The sequence below is a fragment of the Camelus bactrianus genome, chromosome 5 (assembly GCF_048773025.1).
Source record: "Camelus bactrianus isolate YW-2024 breed Bactrian camel chromosome 5, ASM4877302v1, whole genome shotgun sequence".
Classification (NCBI taxonomy): domain Eukaryota; kingdom Metazoa; phylum Chordata; class Mammalia; order Artiodactyla; family Camelidae; genus Camelus; species Camelus bactrianus.
This window is the reverse complement of record NC_133543.1, coordinates 52621046-52639926: the sequence shown is the minus strand read 5'-3', so window position 1 is coordinate 52639926 and position 18881 is coordinate 52621046. Positions and strand designations below refer to the sequence as shown.

The 18881-nt window shown below is 32.8% G+C and overlaps 1 protein-coding gene across 2 annotated transcripts in view; it reads left to right on the top strand.

Moving 5' to 3' along the window:
- The window catches only part of TLK1 (tousled like kinase 1), a 126451-nt gene that overhangs the window by 65049 nt on the left and 42521 nt on the right, over window positions 1-18881 (top strand). For both annotated transcript variants that reach the window (XM_074363877.1, XM_074363876.1), the window contains exons 4-11: window positions 3634-3709; window positions 6455-6501; window positions 8140-8235; window positions 9551-9640; window positions 10689-10781; window positions 14286-14396; window positions 14510-14646; window positions 17868-18056. In XM_074363877.1, coding sequence (XP_074219978.1) covers window positions 3634-3709; window positions 6455-6501; window positions 8140-8235; window positions 9551-9640; window positions 10689-10781; window positions 14286-14396; window positions 14510-14646; window positions 17868-18056 — 839 coding nt within the window. The remainder of the gene's footprint in view (window positions 1-3633; window positions 3710-6454; window positions 6502-8139; window positions 8236-9550; window positions 9641-10688; window positions 10782-14285; window positions 14397-14509; window positions 14647-17867; window positions 18057-18881) is intronic.

Genomic DNA, 18881 nt, shown 5'->3' with positions numbered 1-18881 from the left:
GTTCTTAAATCTCCAAATAAGGCCAGTATACAAAGGATGACTCAGGAAAATTGGCAGCAGTAGGCTTCATTGAAAGTTTTTGGTTTTTTCCAACATAGGTGTTACTCAGATTATTTGATTCAAAAGGAGAAAACTTTAAAGCACATTTGCCTGAGGTTTAGTGATGTAATACTTTGGGCCTAGACTGCAAGTTCCGTGGCTGGTAGAGATCAGAGTTGAATGGGACCTTGACAAGGATTTTACAAGCCACACAAGTTATTTGTAAACTATTAGGGCAGAAGCTGCTAATCATTTAATATGATTGAAGTTTTAAAACAGAAAAGTACACTGATATTTGGAGTAATAGAAGGATAGCCGTTCAGTTTAGATAATTAATTGGGTGCTTACTGATATAGAATATACACTCTGTTCCAGATGCTATGCTAGTATGTTTCTGGTATGTGTCTCATTTAATCCCTACAGTCCTTTTATGTCTATATTATCACATTTAAAGTTGATGAAAAAATTGAGCTTTGGGTTAAGTAACATGCTGAAGGTTGTAGTAAATAGTGGACCCAGAGTTGAATTCTTAGTCTGTATTTTCAGAGACCCACGATAATTGGTTTTTAGGAAATTATGGTCCATTAGGGCTGACAGAACAACCCTAAATTCTTTGAGGTGAGAATGAGGTCAAAGGTCAGCACCAGGTAGTCATACCAAGACATGGGTAAAATAAGATTAAAGTTTGTGGGAAGGCAAAATGATGTGTTTGTATTGCCTGCATTTACTTAGGCTAATTTAGGTATATCTAGCTTTCCCTTTCTCATCTTTTGCTTTGTTCAGCTTTTCAGTTTTATATTTACTATTTCTAACTTCTTACCCACATTAGTATTAGATTAGTCTTAAAATTGTTTAGTCCTGTCATCCTTTTTTTCCATTCATCATCCTTTTTCTTTTCATCCTCCTTCCTCAGATTCTTCTCTGGTTTAAAAGAGGGAAATCTCTTACCTTTTTTTCTTTGCTATAAATGTTATGCATTTGAGAGTTTGTTTGTTTTAAGCAAAGTGACACTTTCCCCAAAAGACTGTCCCACTTCCCCATTCCAGAAAATTTTAAATTTAGGGAACTTTTTCCTTGGAGAAAAAGTTTTTCACTAAGTAACCTATATGTCACACACACACACAAAAAAGACCTTAAATATCTTGAAGTCTATATCCAGTGAAGTATTTAATGAATATTATCCCAAATAAATCTGAGAATTCCTACGTATACTGTATCTTTCCATCCTCCCATCCCCCTTTTGGAGATGGCCAATGAGGGTTAGCATTTTAATGGTTCTTAGAAGCTCTGTGGTGAATAAATCTAACTTTGTTCACCCTCAGTTGAACCACCCTTGTATCCTTCCATTTAAAATGTAGCTCTCAGTCTCTTGCTGACCTGTGTTCCCTGGAATATACTTTAGAAAATGACACAGAGCCATTTACAACATTATATATTCATTAGTTTTCTAGAAAGACAATGTTTCCAATATAACTTCCAGAATTTTATTATTCTGTGTGACTTTTTTGTTTATTCAAAAGTAGCTAGTCAGGATTTAAGATGGCAATCAAATGGGGTTGTGCCATGCTTAAATATAATATTAAACCATAATGTTCTGTTTTCTGTTTTGAAAAACCATATTTCCTTGACCTTAAATTATATTTTTATGTAGATTAAATTGGGAGGTATATGAATAAATTGTTATTTGGGAATCCTCCTTTGTTTTAATAGGTTTTAGTGTTCTTTATAAAACTGTTAACTTAGAATTTTTAATTTGGTGGTAATTTTATTCCAAAGAAAACAGAAGATTGGTTATTGTTTAAATTTGAGTTTGGTAATTTTGACAATGAAATTAAACCAGTGAACTGTTTACCCTAAATTGCTAGTATGTCAGTATACCTCCTGAATAGATTGCTAGTTAGGATGGATTTTTTTAAGATCTCAGGCTTGTGATGTGAAAACACATAGGTGATTTATTGGATATAATGAATTTTATTTATAAACTTAATGAAAATTTGAAATATTTTTGTATAGTTCATTAATTTAGTTACTTTGTGATGTAGGACATATAATCATGACATATAGAGAATAAAAAGAGCATTTAGGCCTTGGAAATGTACAGAATTGAGTTTGATTTGAATCCTGGTTACCTTCAGTCAGTTACTTAATCTTCATGTATTTATCAAGTAATAACTATATGCTTGGCGTGGAAGGGTAAGTGGGGAGAAGATATAACTTCTGTCTTGAAAGAGTTCAGAAATTAGTAAGATTTACTTAAACCTCTCTGTATCTGTTATCTTGTTGACAAATGGCAGTGATAAAACTTAAAATGCCCAAGATAATACTTAGAGAAACCGTAGATGCTTAGTATGAGTTAGGTTGTATATTGTCATTCATGCTATTTAATCATAGAACTACTCAGAGACATCAAAATATAGATTAAGTTCTTTCCTTATTGGTGGACTACATTGCCTTTAGAGATTTATTTTAAGTTGCCTTGATGTTTCATTCATTCAGATTTTCTTTGTTCTGGCACCAGATGTATATGCCAAACTTCTAGTGTTTGAGGGCCCTGTGCCATTGACTTGTGCACATTTCCTCTTGGTTTTAATTTTCTACTAAGCACAACATTCTGTCAGACTCCATAGAAATTACTTATTTGTTTAGCTTGATGAAAATACTTTCTATCAGTTAAAAGAGCAAAGCTGTAATTTGAGAATAAGCCATCACTGAGGAGAGGGGTCTGCAGACTTTTTCTGTAAAGGGCCAGATATTTTAGGTTTATGGACCACACTGTTTCTGTTAGAACTACTCAAACTACTCAACTCTGCTTTTGTAGTGTAAGAGCAACTATAGATAATACATAAATGAGTAAGTGTGGCTGAATTCCAATAAAACCTTATTTATGGATACTGAAATTTGAATTTCTTATAATTTTCGTATCACAGAATATTATTTTGGTTTTTATATGTTTCAGTCATTTAAAAATATAAAAGTTATGCTTGGATTATGTACTCTACAAAAAAAGGTGGCCAGCCAAATTTGGCCAACTGGCTGTAATTTGCAGACCTCTGATTTAGGGCATAATCTACAAATTTGCTATGATGGTTGTTGGATAATCATTTTTAGGCATTTAGGTGAATGGTCCTTTTTATTAGGGATTATATATAGATCAAAGTTTGTGTTCTGTGCTTTTTTTCTCATCCAGGTTTTATTTACTCTTATAAACTAAATACATATGAAGAGTAGAAAATTTAATAGGAAAAACGTATGTGTTTTGTTGTTATTTTGTGGGATTTTTTTGCCCTAGCCAATTAAGAATTTGAAGGACGTCTTTTGAAGGTTGATTACTCTCAGATTTTTTTCATCTACCTCAAGTCAAATTTTGTAAACATAAATTTCAAGTAATGTATACAAAATTAACACTTCAAATTTTAAAAGTTTACACAATGGAAATTTTAGCTTAAGTAAATTTTATGGAAATAATTAAACATTTACATTGCATAAACACTATTGAACAAAAATTTTTATTTCAAAAATAAAAAGGACTTTTATGCTGATTGTAATAATTTTGTCTGTTAAAACTATAAAGTTCTGTTAACTTGCTTTCTGTAGACACCAGAGAAGAAACAATCAGAATCATCCAGAGGAAGAAAGAGAAAAGCAGAAAACCAGAATGAAAGTAGTCAGGGTAAGTGAAGCAAACTCTTCCTCAGAGCCAAAGAGGCATTTACAATTAGATACTCTGATTTTGAATCAATTAATAATTTAACTGTAAAAAAATAATTTCATGGTTTTGTGATTTCTATAGATACCATGTAGTTTCTGCATTAATAATAGTATAGGAATGTATTTTGTATAAGAAATAATGATAATATGAAATTGGAATCTTTTTGTATCACAGGTAGTTAGTTTGTGGTTACTGTTGTTAGGCTTTTTGACATTTCCCTTATTTTTTAAATTTGAGAATTAGACAAGTGTCACGTCTAGACCTGGCAAGCATTACCTTTATCACCTTTCATTTTTCTCTTTTTATATGAATTATGGTATTGAAATGGCTTCTTGGTTTTGAATAAGAACTATAGATCTTGCTGTGAAACAAGTACCCAAACTTACTCATCCCTTTTGTTTAAAGAAGACTATGTAAAAATGATAGATACTTCGTTAAAGCACCGTCTTTTTCTTTCCATACCTGTTCTTCATCCTATTTTGCACACCTGCATTTTGTGTTATAAGGTAAGAATATTACTTTCATTAGACTACAAAACTTCTTGTAGTAGACAAAATAGTATTGTCATTTAATTTGGCTGCTCAAAATTAAATACAATAAATTGGGCTCTTAAATCGTATGTCATGATGATTTTATACATATATTATGTGTTTTGGAGCCACTCTTAGCCACAGAGTCTAAGGCCATGAATCCATGGCTTACTAGTTTTCACATGTGGCACTGTAACATATTGGCAGCAAATGTCTTTATGGAAAGAGGGAGTTGAGTCACTCTGGCACTTTTCTTTGAGTGTATGGTACTTTGTAGCTCAGTCGGCCCCGAGGTCCTTTTGGATTTTGGTGTAGTTTCCCCAAGTTGTGGTTATTGGACTTGGAGATTGATTTAGTTATTGGTTATGATAGTTCCATCTTCAAATTTTAAAACTCACTTAAAAGCAGGTCCCAAAATAGGCTGGGACTTCTGGGTTGGTTGATTGAACCTGTCTCTATAAGAAGCCACATTTTTTCTTTGTGGTCTGCCATCCACAGCATTGTCTACTTTTCTCTTATGTTTTTAGTTAGGATGGTGGCCAGTTCTGATTACATTTACTCATTTCACTTTCCACACATATTTCTCATATTTGCTTTAGAGAGAGGCTAGCTTTCTGTGCATGTGCTTTGTTTTTGTTGTTGTTTTCTTTTCCTTCTTCCTTTGAAGTAAGCTTCTTCAAGTCCATAGCAAACCTCTCCTGTCATCTTCTTGGCCTGAATTGGGTCATATGTCCATTCCAAAACCAGTTATGTCTAGGAGAGGTATTATTGCCTTTAAAATTAGGCCCATCTCTGAAATTGAAAACACAGTAAAGTTTCCCTTAGAAATATATATGCCTTGTGGACAAGGCAAGATACCTGAACAAAATTGGATTTTTGATCAGGAGAGAAGGGAAACTAGGAATGGGGGCCAGATAGGAGTCAGACTGCCCTGAAGTTACATGTGCTATATAGAGGAGGGAATGCTAACAACAAAATTTGGATTTAATTAGGGGAAAAGAATTGGGGAAATAGCTTCCGGGTAGGCAACCAGAAAAAGTCTCTGTCTTCATTAAAAGATAGCACCTCTTCAGAATCTGCAGGGAAGTTACAGGTTGAAGGGAAATATAAAACCTTTATAGTCTTCTCTGACCTCAGAATAAATCTGTATAAAACCGTTGTTCAAAATTTCTAGGTAGTATTTATAGTCATGATTACTTCTTAATTTTTTAAAGATTTCCCCCTGCCTTGTCCCAAAAAGGAATTTAAGGTTGCTGAACTTTTAAATATATCTTTTGTTCATCTCAGTCGTGCCTAGCACGTAGTTACCACTCAAGAAATCTTGTTGAATAAAATCAATGAATGTAGATAAGTCAGTATTGAATTGGTAAATGTGTATGTTTGTATTATCCAAAGATTTTGACTTTGTGATATCATTAGTTTTTCTTTTGAAACTTGAAGAAATTGTGTATTCAGTATAATTCCAATGAAGGATGGATGCCTCCCATCCAAAAAAGTTGTATTTCTTAGCAACTTTTTAATTCAGTATTCATAAAACTGATGAAAAGTCCATTTTAGAGCAAAACTTCTAATTAAAGAACTGTGATCTGTAATAATATGGATCACTTTATCAATATGATCATATAAGAACAATATTTGAAATCTAGTTTATTTTTAAAAATCCTTTTAATTTGGAAATACCTTTTAGAAAATTAAAACATTTTACCAAATAGCGTTCATATTAAAGCATGTTATTGTCAGTTTGTTACGGTTTGTGTTGACCAAGCTTTATTATTATTTACAGACATGAATTGGTTTGTCAGTTATGCAGCTGCCACTTGTCTTTTCTTTTTTTTAATTCGTTGCTTTGCTTTTATGAAATTAGTAGCCATTGAGCAATATAAATAATGTAGTTTTTAAAGCAGATCCTTTAATGTGATTTGTTTGATCTCCTGTTATTGGGACCTTAAAAAATTGACCTGTATCTATTGATACAACATTTGATTTTTGGATTTCTGAAGTTGGCATCTGACCCTCTAAGGACTCTTACTTAATATTCCTTTGATGCCCATCACTACCCAACTAAAGCATCATATTCTTTTAATTAGGGAAGTTAAATTTGGCACATTTTCTTTCTGATGTTGTATATCATGGATAGTTATGACTGACTATAAATTTTTTCCCTTTTATATTTTAGGGAAAAGTATTGGGGGACGTGGCCACAAAATTAGTGACTATTTTGAAGTAAGTTTTTGATGAATATCTTCAGTTCTTATTATAATTTTGCTATGGACGATAATTTGTTTGAAGCATAAGGTCAACTTTGATTATCTACTTGATTAAAGCAGAACTTCAGTACTATGTGATGTCTTGTCTTCCTAAGAACATTAGTATTTATTTTTACTTTGACATGACACATCATAATTTTCAAACTACACTCTAACATATTTGCTTACAGCAGCCCAGGAGATAGGCAAAATAGGTATTAGTAGTCCTATTTTACAGATGAGGAAACTGAAGACCAGAGATGTAAAGTAGCCTACCCAAAGGCAAATTCCAAATGGAAGAGCAAAGAGTAGGACTTCAAGTCTAGCAGCCTCTACTTCAGAATTCTTTCTGCTGTCAGTATAGGCTTTATTGTAATACAGCAATAGTTGAGCCCTGTGGATGGAGATATAATAGTGTATCTCCATATATAATAGTATATCTCCATATATAATAGTATATCTCCATATGTAAATATAAATATATATAAGTATATAAATATAACATATAAATATGCATGTGAAATCTCCAATATAAATAATGACAGAGATGGGAATCTAAAAGAGTCCCTGAAAATAATAAACAGTGGTAAATTCAAATTCTTACCCAATTTGGAATGTTTCCTTGCTTCTACACAGAAACATTTCTAACTACCAGTTTTAAATTACAAAATATTAAAGTGATTATTAAAACAACAAATATTTGTATTTACTTGAGAGAGCAGAATTTGCTGATTAGGGAAAGGCCTACATTTCCAGAATATTTTTTTTTATTCTCCTTTGTGTTTCTTTCTTGGGTTTACAGAATATAAGGTAAAACAGTTGCTGACTATAAGATACACCTAATGCCCATTAGTTGAGGTCAGTCCTTCAGTGTCAATATCATTTAAAAATCTTTACCAAAAGTAGAATCAGTTCAGATAAATCTCAGGTGTCTTGAATGCCTACTATGTGTTGAGCATTATGCTAGGCACTACAGATAAAAAAATTTAGTCAGAGTCCCTATGTTGCAGGAAGTTTTTTAAAATGAGCACATTAGAAAGTCCCCATCTCTTGTTCATACCTGATTCCCTGAGAGGAAGCCATCAGCAGTAAATTGGTTTCTCCTCCCATTCTTTGTTCAGAAAACATGAGAAATGAGAAAGCTGTGAAGCAGATTAGATGGCTTCTCTTCGTATGCAGCTATGTCATGCACTGTAATGCATGTCATGCATGTAAAAAAGGATTGATTTTTATTAGATTTTGTGCTGTTAAAAAGGAAGGGGACTTGGTCCATATAGTTCTTTTATGTAGTGCTATGAACGTTTGGGTATTTAACAGATCTTGAGAATGACAGTTCTGTTTTAAGATGGTTGCTTATATTCACTAACACCTACATGTAAACATGTTAAAGTTTTTTGGGATTAAGGATCATGCTGGTTTAACAAACATTTATAAGGGAACTGTTCTAAAATTTGGAAGAAAAATGAAATACATTTTTCGCCTTAGGGGAATTTGTCTTTGAGTCTGCCACAATAATAATGATAAGATATGTTTAAATTTATTCATAATGCTGTGTCTAAAATAGCATCTGTCTAAACCTCTGTTAATAAATAGATATTTTTTCTTTTTCCCTCAGTACCAAGGTGGGAATGGCTCCAGTCCAGTAAGAGGTATACCTCCTGCAATCCGTTCTCCTCAGAATTCACATTCACATTCCACTCCTTCCTCATCTGTAAGTTTTACATGTGTAGTCTTATGTCTCAGATGTTACGTATATTGAATGAATAACTTTTATAATTTGTTGTCTTTATTGGGGACTTTTTATATATTAGTGTTTATCTTTTAAAAAAATTATTCTGTAAGGTGAGTTGAATCTTTTTTAATGATTTGATGCTATTAGAACTTTATTTCAGAAAGTGAGATTCTTAACTTAAAGATTTACTAAGTTAATTATATCCAAGAAGTTAATGTTTTCTGTAAAAGAATGCTGTTGAGTCTGTGGACTAAAATGAATCCTTTGTATCAGTCCATATGGTTACTGATTTCTAATGTCTAACATTCTTATCAGTTAAATTTCTTACCACTGAAATGATAGCATAATTCCTTTTGGGGATCCTTGAGAAAAGAATAGGCAGCCATCAGCCTCAGATAGTTTAGTTTGGTATAGGAGAAGGATCTTGGACCTAAAAATCTCATAAATACTTTTTGGTTTGTTTCTAGCTTTTTAAGATCTAGTTCTTTTATACAAATTATTTTGTGTTGGATTTTGGATTTCACTTTATATTTTTACTTTCATTATGTGAAAGTTCATTGTCTAACCATAAAACAATGTTGGTTTTCAGTAATTTAAAGATGAATTAAAGACTTTAAAAAATCAGAGTATCTCTTATTTATTCAAGTACCCTGTTTTTACTTCCAGTGTCTCCTCCTAGTCCTGTCTATAGACATATGCTTTTTTATGTCTTACTCATTTTGTACCTTGGGGCACATCATATTGTTATATACCAAGTAAAGCATAAGATACAACAATAACTTTGAGTTGTAGTGATAGCATTGGTACAGAATATAACCTGCTGCTTTCAATGAATGTATTTTAAAACTAGTGCATAGATAAACCATGACACTTGTCAGTGAATGATATTGTACTACATATGGGCGTGCATTATTGTCCCTAGTACTAAAAGAGTTCTGTATTAAGTCCTTTTAGTTTTACTTTTGAACCCTCATAATCTGTTTTTAATATTTTTGTTTTAAAATGATATATTTGGCCTTATTATATTCAACAGATTGAAAACATTAAATTTTCTTTTATGGCCCTATAAAGGAAGCTGTCAAGGGTGGGAAATATATGGCTGGTTATTTCTTTCACTGGGCCTGATGTGAAGGAGGTGAATGCTTATTGAATAAATGGTGATTAGAAGTTTTAAAAAGTCAGTTTTATTTTAATTTATTTAATTTCCTGATAAAAATTTAAGAAATGTTTAGTTGTGAGGTAGAAGCCTGTTTTTTTTCCCTTGCTAATGTAAAACTTTTAATATTTTATGAAGGTTCGACCGAATAGCCCTTCTCCTACTGCATTAGCTTTTGGGGACCACCCTGTTTTACAACCAAAGCAGTTATCCTTTAAAATTACTCAGGTAAGTTGTAATTAAAATTTCTTTGTATGACTTATAAGAAACCAGTGACCAACTTTGTAATCACAAATAAGATGTCTTCTCTTTGTTTTAGATGTAGTCATAAAGTAAAATTCTATATCAAGAAAGCTAACTACTAAACAAAAAGAAACAATTTATAGGGGGTGAGAAATTGAAATACTAATTTACTATCAGCTTGTCCTTTGTTACACAGTGATTAAATATATGTATCTTTTAAGCAAATTAAATAAATAGAACAACCATGTCTATCCTGTTTATTGATTCTTTCTGAACTTAATATCAAAGTACATATAATTGATATCTTCATGAAGGTGTTATATTTGTTACAAATGGACGTTAAAGCAGTTCATTTTGGGTGTCTGTTTTTGTATATTCATATATACTTAACACACTTACAAAAATCATTTGAAAATTAATTAGCTATCTTTTATAATTAGTTTTATGGATTTTGAGTACTTTTTCATTTTAACTTTATACATGTGACAGTTTTTGGATGACAGTGTCTCAGACCAGGGATTGAAGAAGTAGATCATCTTGCTTACCACCTTAGTTGTGCAATTTATTGCCTTTCGACTTTTTTTGTCAGGTCTTGTCCAGACTGTTGTGCATGCATCAAAACTTCTTTGTTTGGATAATGTTTAGGCGAGGATTTACAGATTTATTGCTTTCAGTCAGCAAACACTTCATGAAAGTTTTTGACATGTTCAAAAATCAGCTAGAGTTGATAGCACAAAGTAGTGGTTATATTGGATTTTAATGAACAACATATCAATATTCTAAAATTTTAAATAACCTTTTAAATGTTTTTTAAGTTTGTAGCACTTGTACTTTTGAAAATATTAAAAGTTAAAACTAAACCTTTTGGGATACCTTCATATATACACACATACAAACTCTTAACATTTTCTTTGCTTTTTAATCAGAGCAAAATCTTAATTTTATGTCTGCATGCAATGATATATATGTATATATGTATATGTATGTATGTATGTATATAATGGAGATAATAAAATAGCTTTCTTTCATTTAGACTGATCTTACAATGCTGAAATTAGCAGCATTAGAAAGTAATAAAAACCAGGACCTGGAAAAGAAGGAAGGTCGTATAGATGACTTGCTCAGGGTAAGTAATAAGTCATGGGCAGAAAAAAATTGAGTAAATTATTTGGCAATAGTAAGACTATTGAGAAAATACTTAGCATTGTAAAAAAAAAAAAAAAAATATATATATATATATATATATATATATATATATATATATATTGCTGGGAAAAAATAAGCTTTTTATGGTAGTGTAATACGTCATTGAAAATACCGACTTTTTAAAGAAAAAACTTTTATTAGCTCTTTAAATGTGAATGAGAAACAGTTGGAGAAATAGGAGGAAGTTTATAAAATTTATTTATATTTGATCAGCTATCCTAAGACAGATACCCATATCATGTTAGTTTTAAAGTTAGTTGATTTTGTTAAGCTTAAACCTATATTGCCATTTGGTCCTATACCAGATGAAGTAACTGCTGCAATCTAGTGAGATTTTTAATGGAAACTTATAAAAAGACACATCAAAAAGTATACTTAATATGTGAGTAAGGGATGAAACTGGTTTTCACCCCTTGCTGCTCCTTAGAATCACCAGATGGAAAGGATGGGAGGCGGTTTATATAAGTACTGATGCCTAAACTCCACCCTGAGGAATTCTGTTAAATTAATGTGACGTAGCACTTGGGCATTGGTGGTTTTAAAAGCCTCTCCAAAATGATTCTAATTGAAGCCAGCACTGAGAACCATTAGTATAGAAACTCAATGAAACCATCGTCTGTGATCATACCATAATTACCGATACTTTTGAAACATTCAGTGTGTTTCTGATCCCATCCCACTCTCTCTCTCTCACATCCCTTTACCATTAATCACTAGTCTACTTTTTGTATTTATTTCTTATGCCTTTTGTGGGTTTTTTTGTAGTTACAGTCCATATATCGTATACATTCGTAATGACACATTATTTCAGTTTATTTTTGAACTTCGTATAAGCAAAATTACACTGTATGTACCCTTTTGCCCTGCTTGTTTTCACTAAGCGTTTTACATGGGATTGTCATGTAGTTTGTCCATTTCGTGGCTATATAGTAAGGCATTATATGAATGTACCATTCTTTATTTTTTCTAATTTGGTGGATATTTTATTCCCACTTTTTGCTAATGTGAACAATTCTTGTACATGTCTAAGAACATTCTTGTTCATGTCTTCTATGGCAAATGTGGAAGAATTTCTCTTTGGTGTATACTTAGGAGAGATGTGGCCAGAGTACAAGGCATGCAGATCTTCAGCTCTACTTTATATGGCAAATTTTTTCCAAGGTGGTTGGGTCAGCTTACACTCCCGCCAAGAATGGGCAAGAAATAACCTTACTCCTCATTATCCTTGCCAAGGTTTATTATAATCATATATAAGTTTTTTGGGGGGTCAATTTAATGGACATATCATGGTGTTTGTTATTATGAATCCACTTTTATTTTTTGAGAAGCTTTTAAAATATTAACCATTTGTATTTCTTCTGTGATGTAACTGATTATATATTTTTGCTCATTCTTTTTATTGTATTGCTGTCTTTTTTTCAAATTGATGTCATTCTAGTTGATCATATATGTTGATTTTTCTCCCAGTGTGAGTTGTGTTTTTATTTCTTCCTATTGTCTTAATGACTAGATCATTTAAAAACATATGTTTTTGTTTATAGTTTATTTTGTTTGTACCATAGATTTACCAAAAGAATTGTTTTTACCCCTAAGAGCATGAAGATGTTCTATATTTTCTTCTAAAAGTTTTATAGTTTTTCAGTACAAGTTGTTAATCTCACTGGAATTCATTTTTGGGTATGGTGTGAAGTAGGGTTTCATTTCAATTTCTTCTATATAGATAAGCAGTTATTCAGATCATTTAATTACAAGTCCACTCTAGCTTTCATACACACGTGGGTCTATTTCTGTATTCTCTGCTATATACCATGTTCTATTTGTATATTCCTGTACTGATACCACAGCATCTTTTTATCTTTAGCAGTTGGCTTTGACTGTTAGTAGCAGAGAACATAAACAACAGCACTTTAAGTGAGATACCAGTATCAGTTTTTGAGAGAGGAATGGAAGGGGGGCAGCCCAGGTGTGATGGCTCCACAGTGTAATATGGGATCTTGACTCCTTCAGTTTTTCTGCTCCTTCATCCTTAGTACATGGCATTCATCTTAAAGATGATATCAAGGTACGAAATATTAGAGTCACAGTGATGATACCTGTGTTATTAAGCAGAAAACAGTAAATAGAAGGGACTAACATAAAATGCAACAATTCTGTGTATAGCCTTCTTGGGTATTCCATCAAACAACTTGTGCTTATATTTCATGACCACCATTAGCTGCAAGAGAAGTTGAGAAATATGATCTTTTAGCTAAGCAAGTGTCAATCCAGAATAAAATGTTGGTTTTCCATTATTAAGAAAGGAGAAAATAGACTTGGGTGATTATAATTACTTAATCTTAATCTTAGTAATCTTAAATCTTGACATGTGGTTGAACAAATATCCTCTCCTTTTTGGCTATTTTTTGGCCCTTTGCAGTCTTAGAGAAGTGTTAAAATCAGTTTTTCAAGTTACACACACACACACGCGCGCGCACGCGCGCGCTTTTTTGAGGTTTTGTTTGAATTGAACCTAGTGATGAGGGTCTGGTGCTAAATTCCATATATGTTCCTCTGAAAGTATCTTTATTTTACCCTTTTTCCTTGAAAAACAATTTTAGGTTGGCAGCTATATTTTCTCCCAGCATTTTTGATTTATTACACCACCGTCTTTTCGCTTCCACCATGATTTGCCTAGACCTACGGTTTTCAAAGAATGCTCCCTAGACCAGGAGAATCAGCATTACTGGAGAACTTACTGGAAATAGACTTTCAGATCCTACTCTAGACCTGCTAACTCAGAAACTCTTAAGGATGGATCTCAGCAACCTGTGTTCCAACAGCCTCTTCAGGTTATTCTCTGGTGACTCTACCAAACTAAGCAGACTAACACTCATCTTCTGAGCTTAGAGAGAGGCCCCTTCCGTGAGTGTATGGCTGCCCACGGAGTCAATAAAACTGCTGTTCATATGGCCCAGAAAGATGGTGACACTGGTTGGCTATTGGATAGGCATCTGCAGTGCCATTTAACAGAGAAAAAGTTTTATTAGTTACAAACCGTGGAAGAGAACTAATTCCTTTTTAAGTGTCACTTTATATTACTGTACTTCAGTTATTTTTAACTGAGATAGATGATGTTGCCCTGTTTTAGAAGTAAGAAAACTGAAGTGAGGTTCAGATAACTGATTTAACTTAGCTAAGATTATATACCTTAGAGTGTGGGTTTGAACCCATGGAGTATGGATTCTATGCTCTTTCCACTTCACAATTAAGCAGCACGTAACAATATTGTCCCATGGTAAGTGGATGTTTTAACAATTTTTTTAGTATCATACTCAAATATTTAATCTTATTAATCATTCTTTTATGTAAGCTCAGAATGTTAAAAGTATTAAGTGTTTCATGTACACAAATTTTAGACCTTTTTCATTGTCTCCTCATGTTGTAGGCTAACTGTGATCTCAGACGGCAGATAGATGAACAACAGAAATTACTTGAAAAATACAAGGAACGATTAAATAAGTGCATATCAATGAGCAAGAAACTGCTTATTGAAAAGGTAAGTTAAAAGTTCAGTACATTTGGCCTCTCCTTTCACTAACCTCTTAACCTTGTATGCTTTTAAAATTTAAATTAATAAAATTGAATGATAATTTTTCCTCCTTTTTTCAGAGTACACAAGAAAAACTGTCAAGCCGAGAGAAGAGTATGCAAGACAGATTACGCCTTGGGCATTTCACAACAGTTAGACATGGTGCTTCATTTACTGAACAATGGACAGATGGTTTTGCATTTCAGAATCTTGTAAAGTTAGTCATTCTTACATTTTAAAAAATTTAGTATTCATTTGGGTTTTCATTGCTTTCAAAGATTATAGATTTGGAATTATGTTTTACCTCTACTCCTTATTACTCTTTAAAGTCACAGAATTTAGTACATTTGAAAGGGGCATAAAACAGAGGTATTAGTTTTAGCGTTAGCAAACTTTTTGTTTAGCATTCATCCATACAGTATGATGTATTATTCTAAAGGACCTTGCAAAACATAAACGGGCCTAGCTTTTTATAGATTATTTGGGAGGAAATTGTTAAAAGTTTTAACTTTCATTGCAAGATTTATATCTATATATGTTTTGGGATTTTTCTACTTAGGTTCCCTCCCCTCAATCTCCATTGCCTAATCCTTATTCCAATGTTTATATTCAGCACTTGTCTGCTGCTCTCTATTCCTGTGTAAAAGACAGAAACATTTTCTCTACAGCCTCAGATGCAATAACTCATAAGTCATTTGAATATGTGGCTTTAACATTTTTGAAGTTAAGTTTAAAATAAATCATTGTTCCTAGAACCAGTTTCAAGTTAAAGGAAGTTTGCGCTGTAAAACCTAGTTTGGGCGAATGCCTTCCTTTGTATATAGATGGGCTTGTCCCCCAAACACAGAGACTCTGTGTTCCCAGTGAGGTAGATGAAGGGTGAAAAAAATAATAATAATAAAATAAATCGTTACCATGTTTTCTTGAGTTCAGGTGGTCTGGATAAGGATAGGCTGACTATGTTAAAGAGCTGGGATCTATATGCTCCTCCTTTTTTTGCTGGAAAACTGTTAAAAACCTGAAAAGCAAGTAGTGCCAACACTTAATCATCTTTGCCAGAGTCAGTTCACTTAAATGGAAAATGGAAGTAAAGCTTTATTTCACACAGTATCACATAAACATTGCTGTTTCAAACACTGGTTCCCAGGACTTACCGTAGAATGGCCTTCTATCTTGGTTGATTTATTCAAGTTTTGTTTTTTTTTAACACAGCTGTGCTGGGTGTTAGGTATACGATCATAAAGGATAGTGTCTTTGTGATAGTAAGGAATTTGGGTTTTATTCTGTGGATAATGGGGAACTTTGAAGTTTTTTATGTAGTATGTGTGGTCAGAATTGAGTTTTAGAAAGATGACTGATGGTAATGTGGGAATAATATTGTAAAGAACATAAACTGTTGACAATTCAGATGGAGAAGTAGCCAAATGAAAGGTGATTTAGCTTGAGCTAAAATATTAACAGTAAAAGTAGAGAGTAGGAAATACATTTGAGACAGAACTTAAAGGTTTTTGAGTATTATATGAGTTACTAAACCCAGACATACAGTTGTCCTGGTAATGAATAAAAGAGGAGGTTACATAATATAACCTTAAATATAAACTAAAAATATAAATCTAAAATATAAACTGTGCCAGTTAAACATTCTCCATTGAGCTGTCAAAAAAGAGCAAAATTGGAGCTTGTGGGTTGATGAACATGTAGAGGTTTGGAGAGGGTATCAGGCTCAGAGAGAACATGGAAGCGCCCCACCGTTTTCCCATACCTTGCCCTGTGCATTTCTTCCATCTGGCTGTTCTTGAGTTGTATCCTTTTATAACAAACCAGTAATTAGTTTTTAAGAAACTTACTTGCATTTTTTATTACTAATAAGCATTTACTGAGGGCCTACTGTGTGTTGTTACATATACATTTTATATCAAGCTATTTTATCGGTGTACATCAAGCTGTATACCAGTGATATAACCCAAAGTAGTTGGAGATGAGAAGAGAGAGAAAAAGTTAGTAATACTAAATTAACAATCTCTAAATTATATGGTCATTCCTGAATAATCAGTTATTAGCTATATATTCTAGTAATTCTTTACTCTCATTATTTCAGTAGGGTTATTGCTGCTTATTTTCACTTGTAACATCTTGATTGAGCCCTAAACTAGCTTTAAAATTAATTTTTAAAAATAAACTGAAATTGTTAATACTTCCAAAAGAATACTGGATTACAATCTTATTCTAGCTTTGCTATTCTTGAGATTTTTCTCTCCCATTTTGCTCTTTTACCTAGGTGGTTCTTCATTCTTTCACTGCTACCATGTTCTACTACTATCTGGCTAGAACCGTAGGACAAGGAAATGTGTTTAAGCCAGTTCCGTACCAGCCGAGTAGAAGTTCTCTAGTTCTGGGTTGAACGGGGGTAGGGGAATAAAGGATTGAAGCATTTGACTTGTTCTAAATCTAAGTATCACAACCATGTAGATTTTTAAATTTAAAATTTTTTCTTAGCGTGGTGAGGTGACCTAAGAACATGGTTACTATTAAAACAAGCTTAATGTTGTATAATGGGGTGGCTTTTTAAAGCTTCACTGTTACCTACTTCATGCTCTGATCAAATTGCTAAAATCTCCAACCTCTACTTTTATAGTAGACATATCTATTAGTTTTTAGAATTGGTAAGCTTTAGATTCTTGAATGGGAAGCAGTAATATTTTTTTGCCCATTTTTCAAAGCTGTGCAGACTTCTTGCTATTTCCTTTCTTTAAAGGGTCAAAATTCCTTCTTTCCTCCTACATTTCTTATATAAGGTCGATTTTTGTTTCATTTCAAAATATCACTTCACCATTCCCGAAATTTCTTTTTGATAAAGATAGATTGAGAAAATAATACTCCATTAAATTCACATCTGTCTTTTGTAAGTTTTTCTGGAAACACTAAATGATGAGATACATGGATAAAACCTACTCCATACTTAACTCTGTCCTTTTTTTTTTTTTTTTTTTAAGTAGCTCATTTATTTCATTCAGCAGATATTTATTGAATGCCTAGCATGTGCCAATCACTGTGCTGGGCACTAGGGATACAAGAGGATATAAAAGAATTGTGGTTTCTGTTCTCATGGAGTGATGTAGTCTCACCAGACACATTCTGATCAAGTGTCCGTAGGAATGATACTTGTTAGAAAGGAGGAGGTGGGAGCTGCAGGATAGCGTGAGATTATATAGGGCAACACCTCTCTCCCTAGTCCAGGGGGTTTCAGGAAGACCTCGTTTAGAAATGAATGTTTCAGATGAGACCTGGACAGTGAGAATTAGTTGATTCACAGGGGCAGGACATAAGGTTACAAATTTATATTTATGATTTTTCATGTTTACTAATGTATTTTCATGTTTTAACTGTGAAAAGTAATGGAAGGTTAATATGTATTTTTTTACATTTATTTTTATTCAGGCAACAAGAATGGGTGAATCAGCAAAGAGAAGATATTGAAAGGCAAAGGAAACTTCTAGCAAAACGCAAACCTCCCACAGCTAACAATTCTCAGGCACCCTCTACCAATTCTGAACAAAAACAAAGGAAAAACAAAGCAGTCAATGGAGCAGAAAATGATCCCTTCGTTAGACCAAATTTACCACAACTGTAAGCCTACATTTTTACTTTTCCTTTTTTTAAATTGTTGCCAGTGGGCATGTATGTTAGTATAATGGATGTTACTGATAATTAAATACTTGAATATAAAAATCATTATGGCCAGGAATCAGGGCAGTATTTAAAAATTTTACCTCCGAATTAATAAGCCCTGAATGTCTGAATTCTACCTTTGTAAGTGGAGATTTACTAATCCTCTTTTAAAATGGAGGCTTAGGTAGCTAAGAGGAAGCTGGAATCCACTTTTTCTTCCAGGTCTGAGTAAGTCAGTCATGAATTTTGATTATTCCAAGTCAGTGTTCCTATTAATGTTCCTTTCCTGAGAGAATGTTAGTTTAAGTAGTATAACTGACATATTTTCTCAGCCTGTGAAAGCAACACGTTGGGAAGCTGTAGGTATTGTTTTTCCCCTTTCTGCTTTTTTCCCCCTAAGTTTTCTGCATTAATGATAAATTACTCTTTATAATTCAAGGGACAAAGACATTTTAAAAAATAGTTATATGCTTATCATAGAAAATTTGGAAAATATAGAAGAACATATAATACAATATATACCACAATCCCATCCCACAGAGAATAATACAATTGTTAAAATTTCAGTGTACAGATGCAACCTAACTTATATACGTTTTCTGTTCTATAAAAAAATGTTAAAATATGTATTAAATATAAAGTATGTGTGAGTAGAAAATACACACCCCCTCTGATTGATGTTTTATGAGGATGTATTCTTTTTCTCCATTGTTGAAGGATACTTCATCTGTGCTTTGAATCCCATCTCCTGCTATAGCAGGGACCTCTCCTGCTATACTTCCT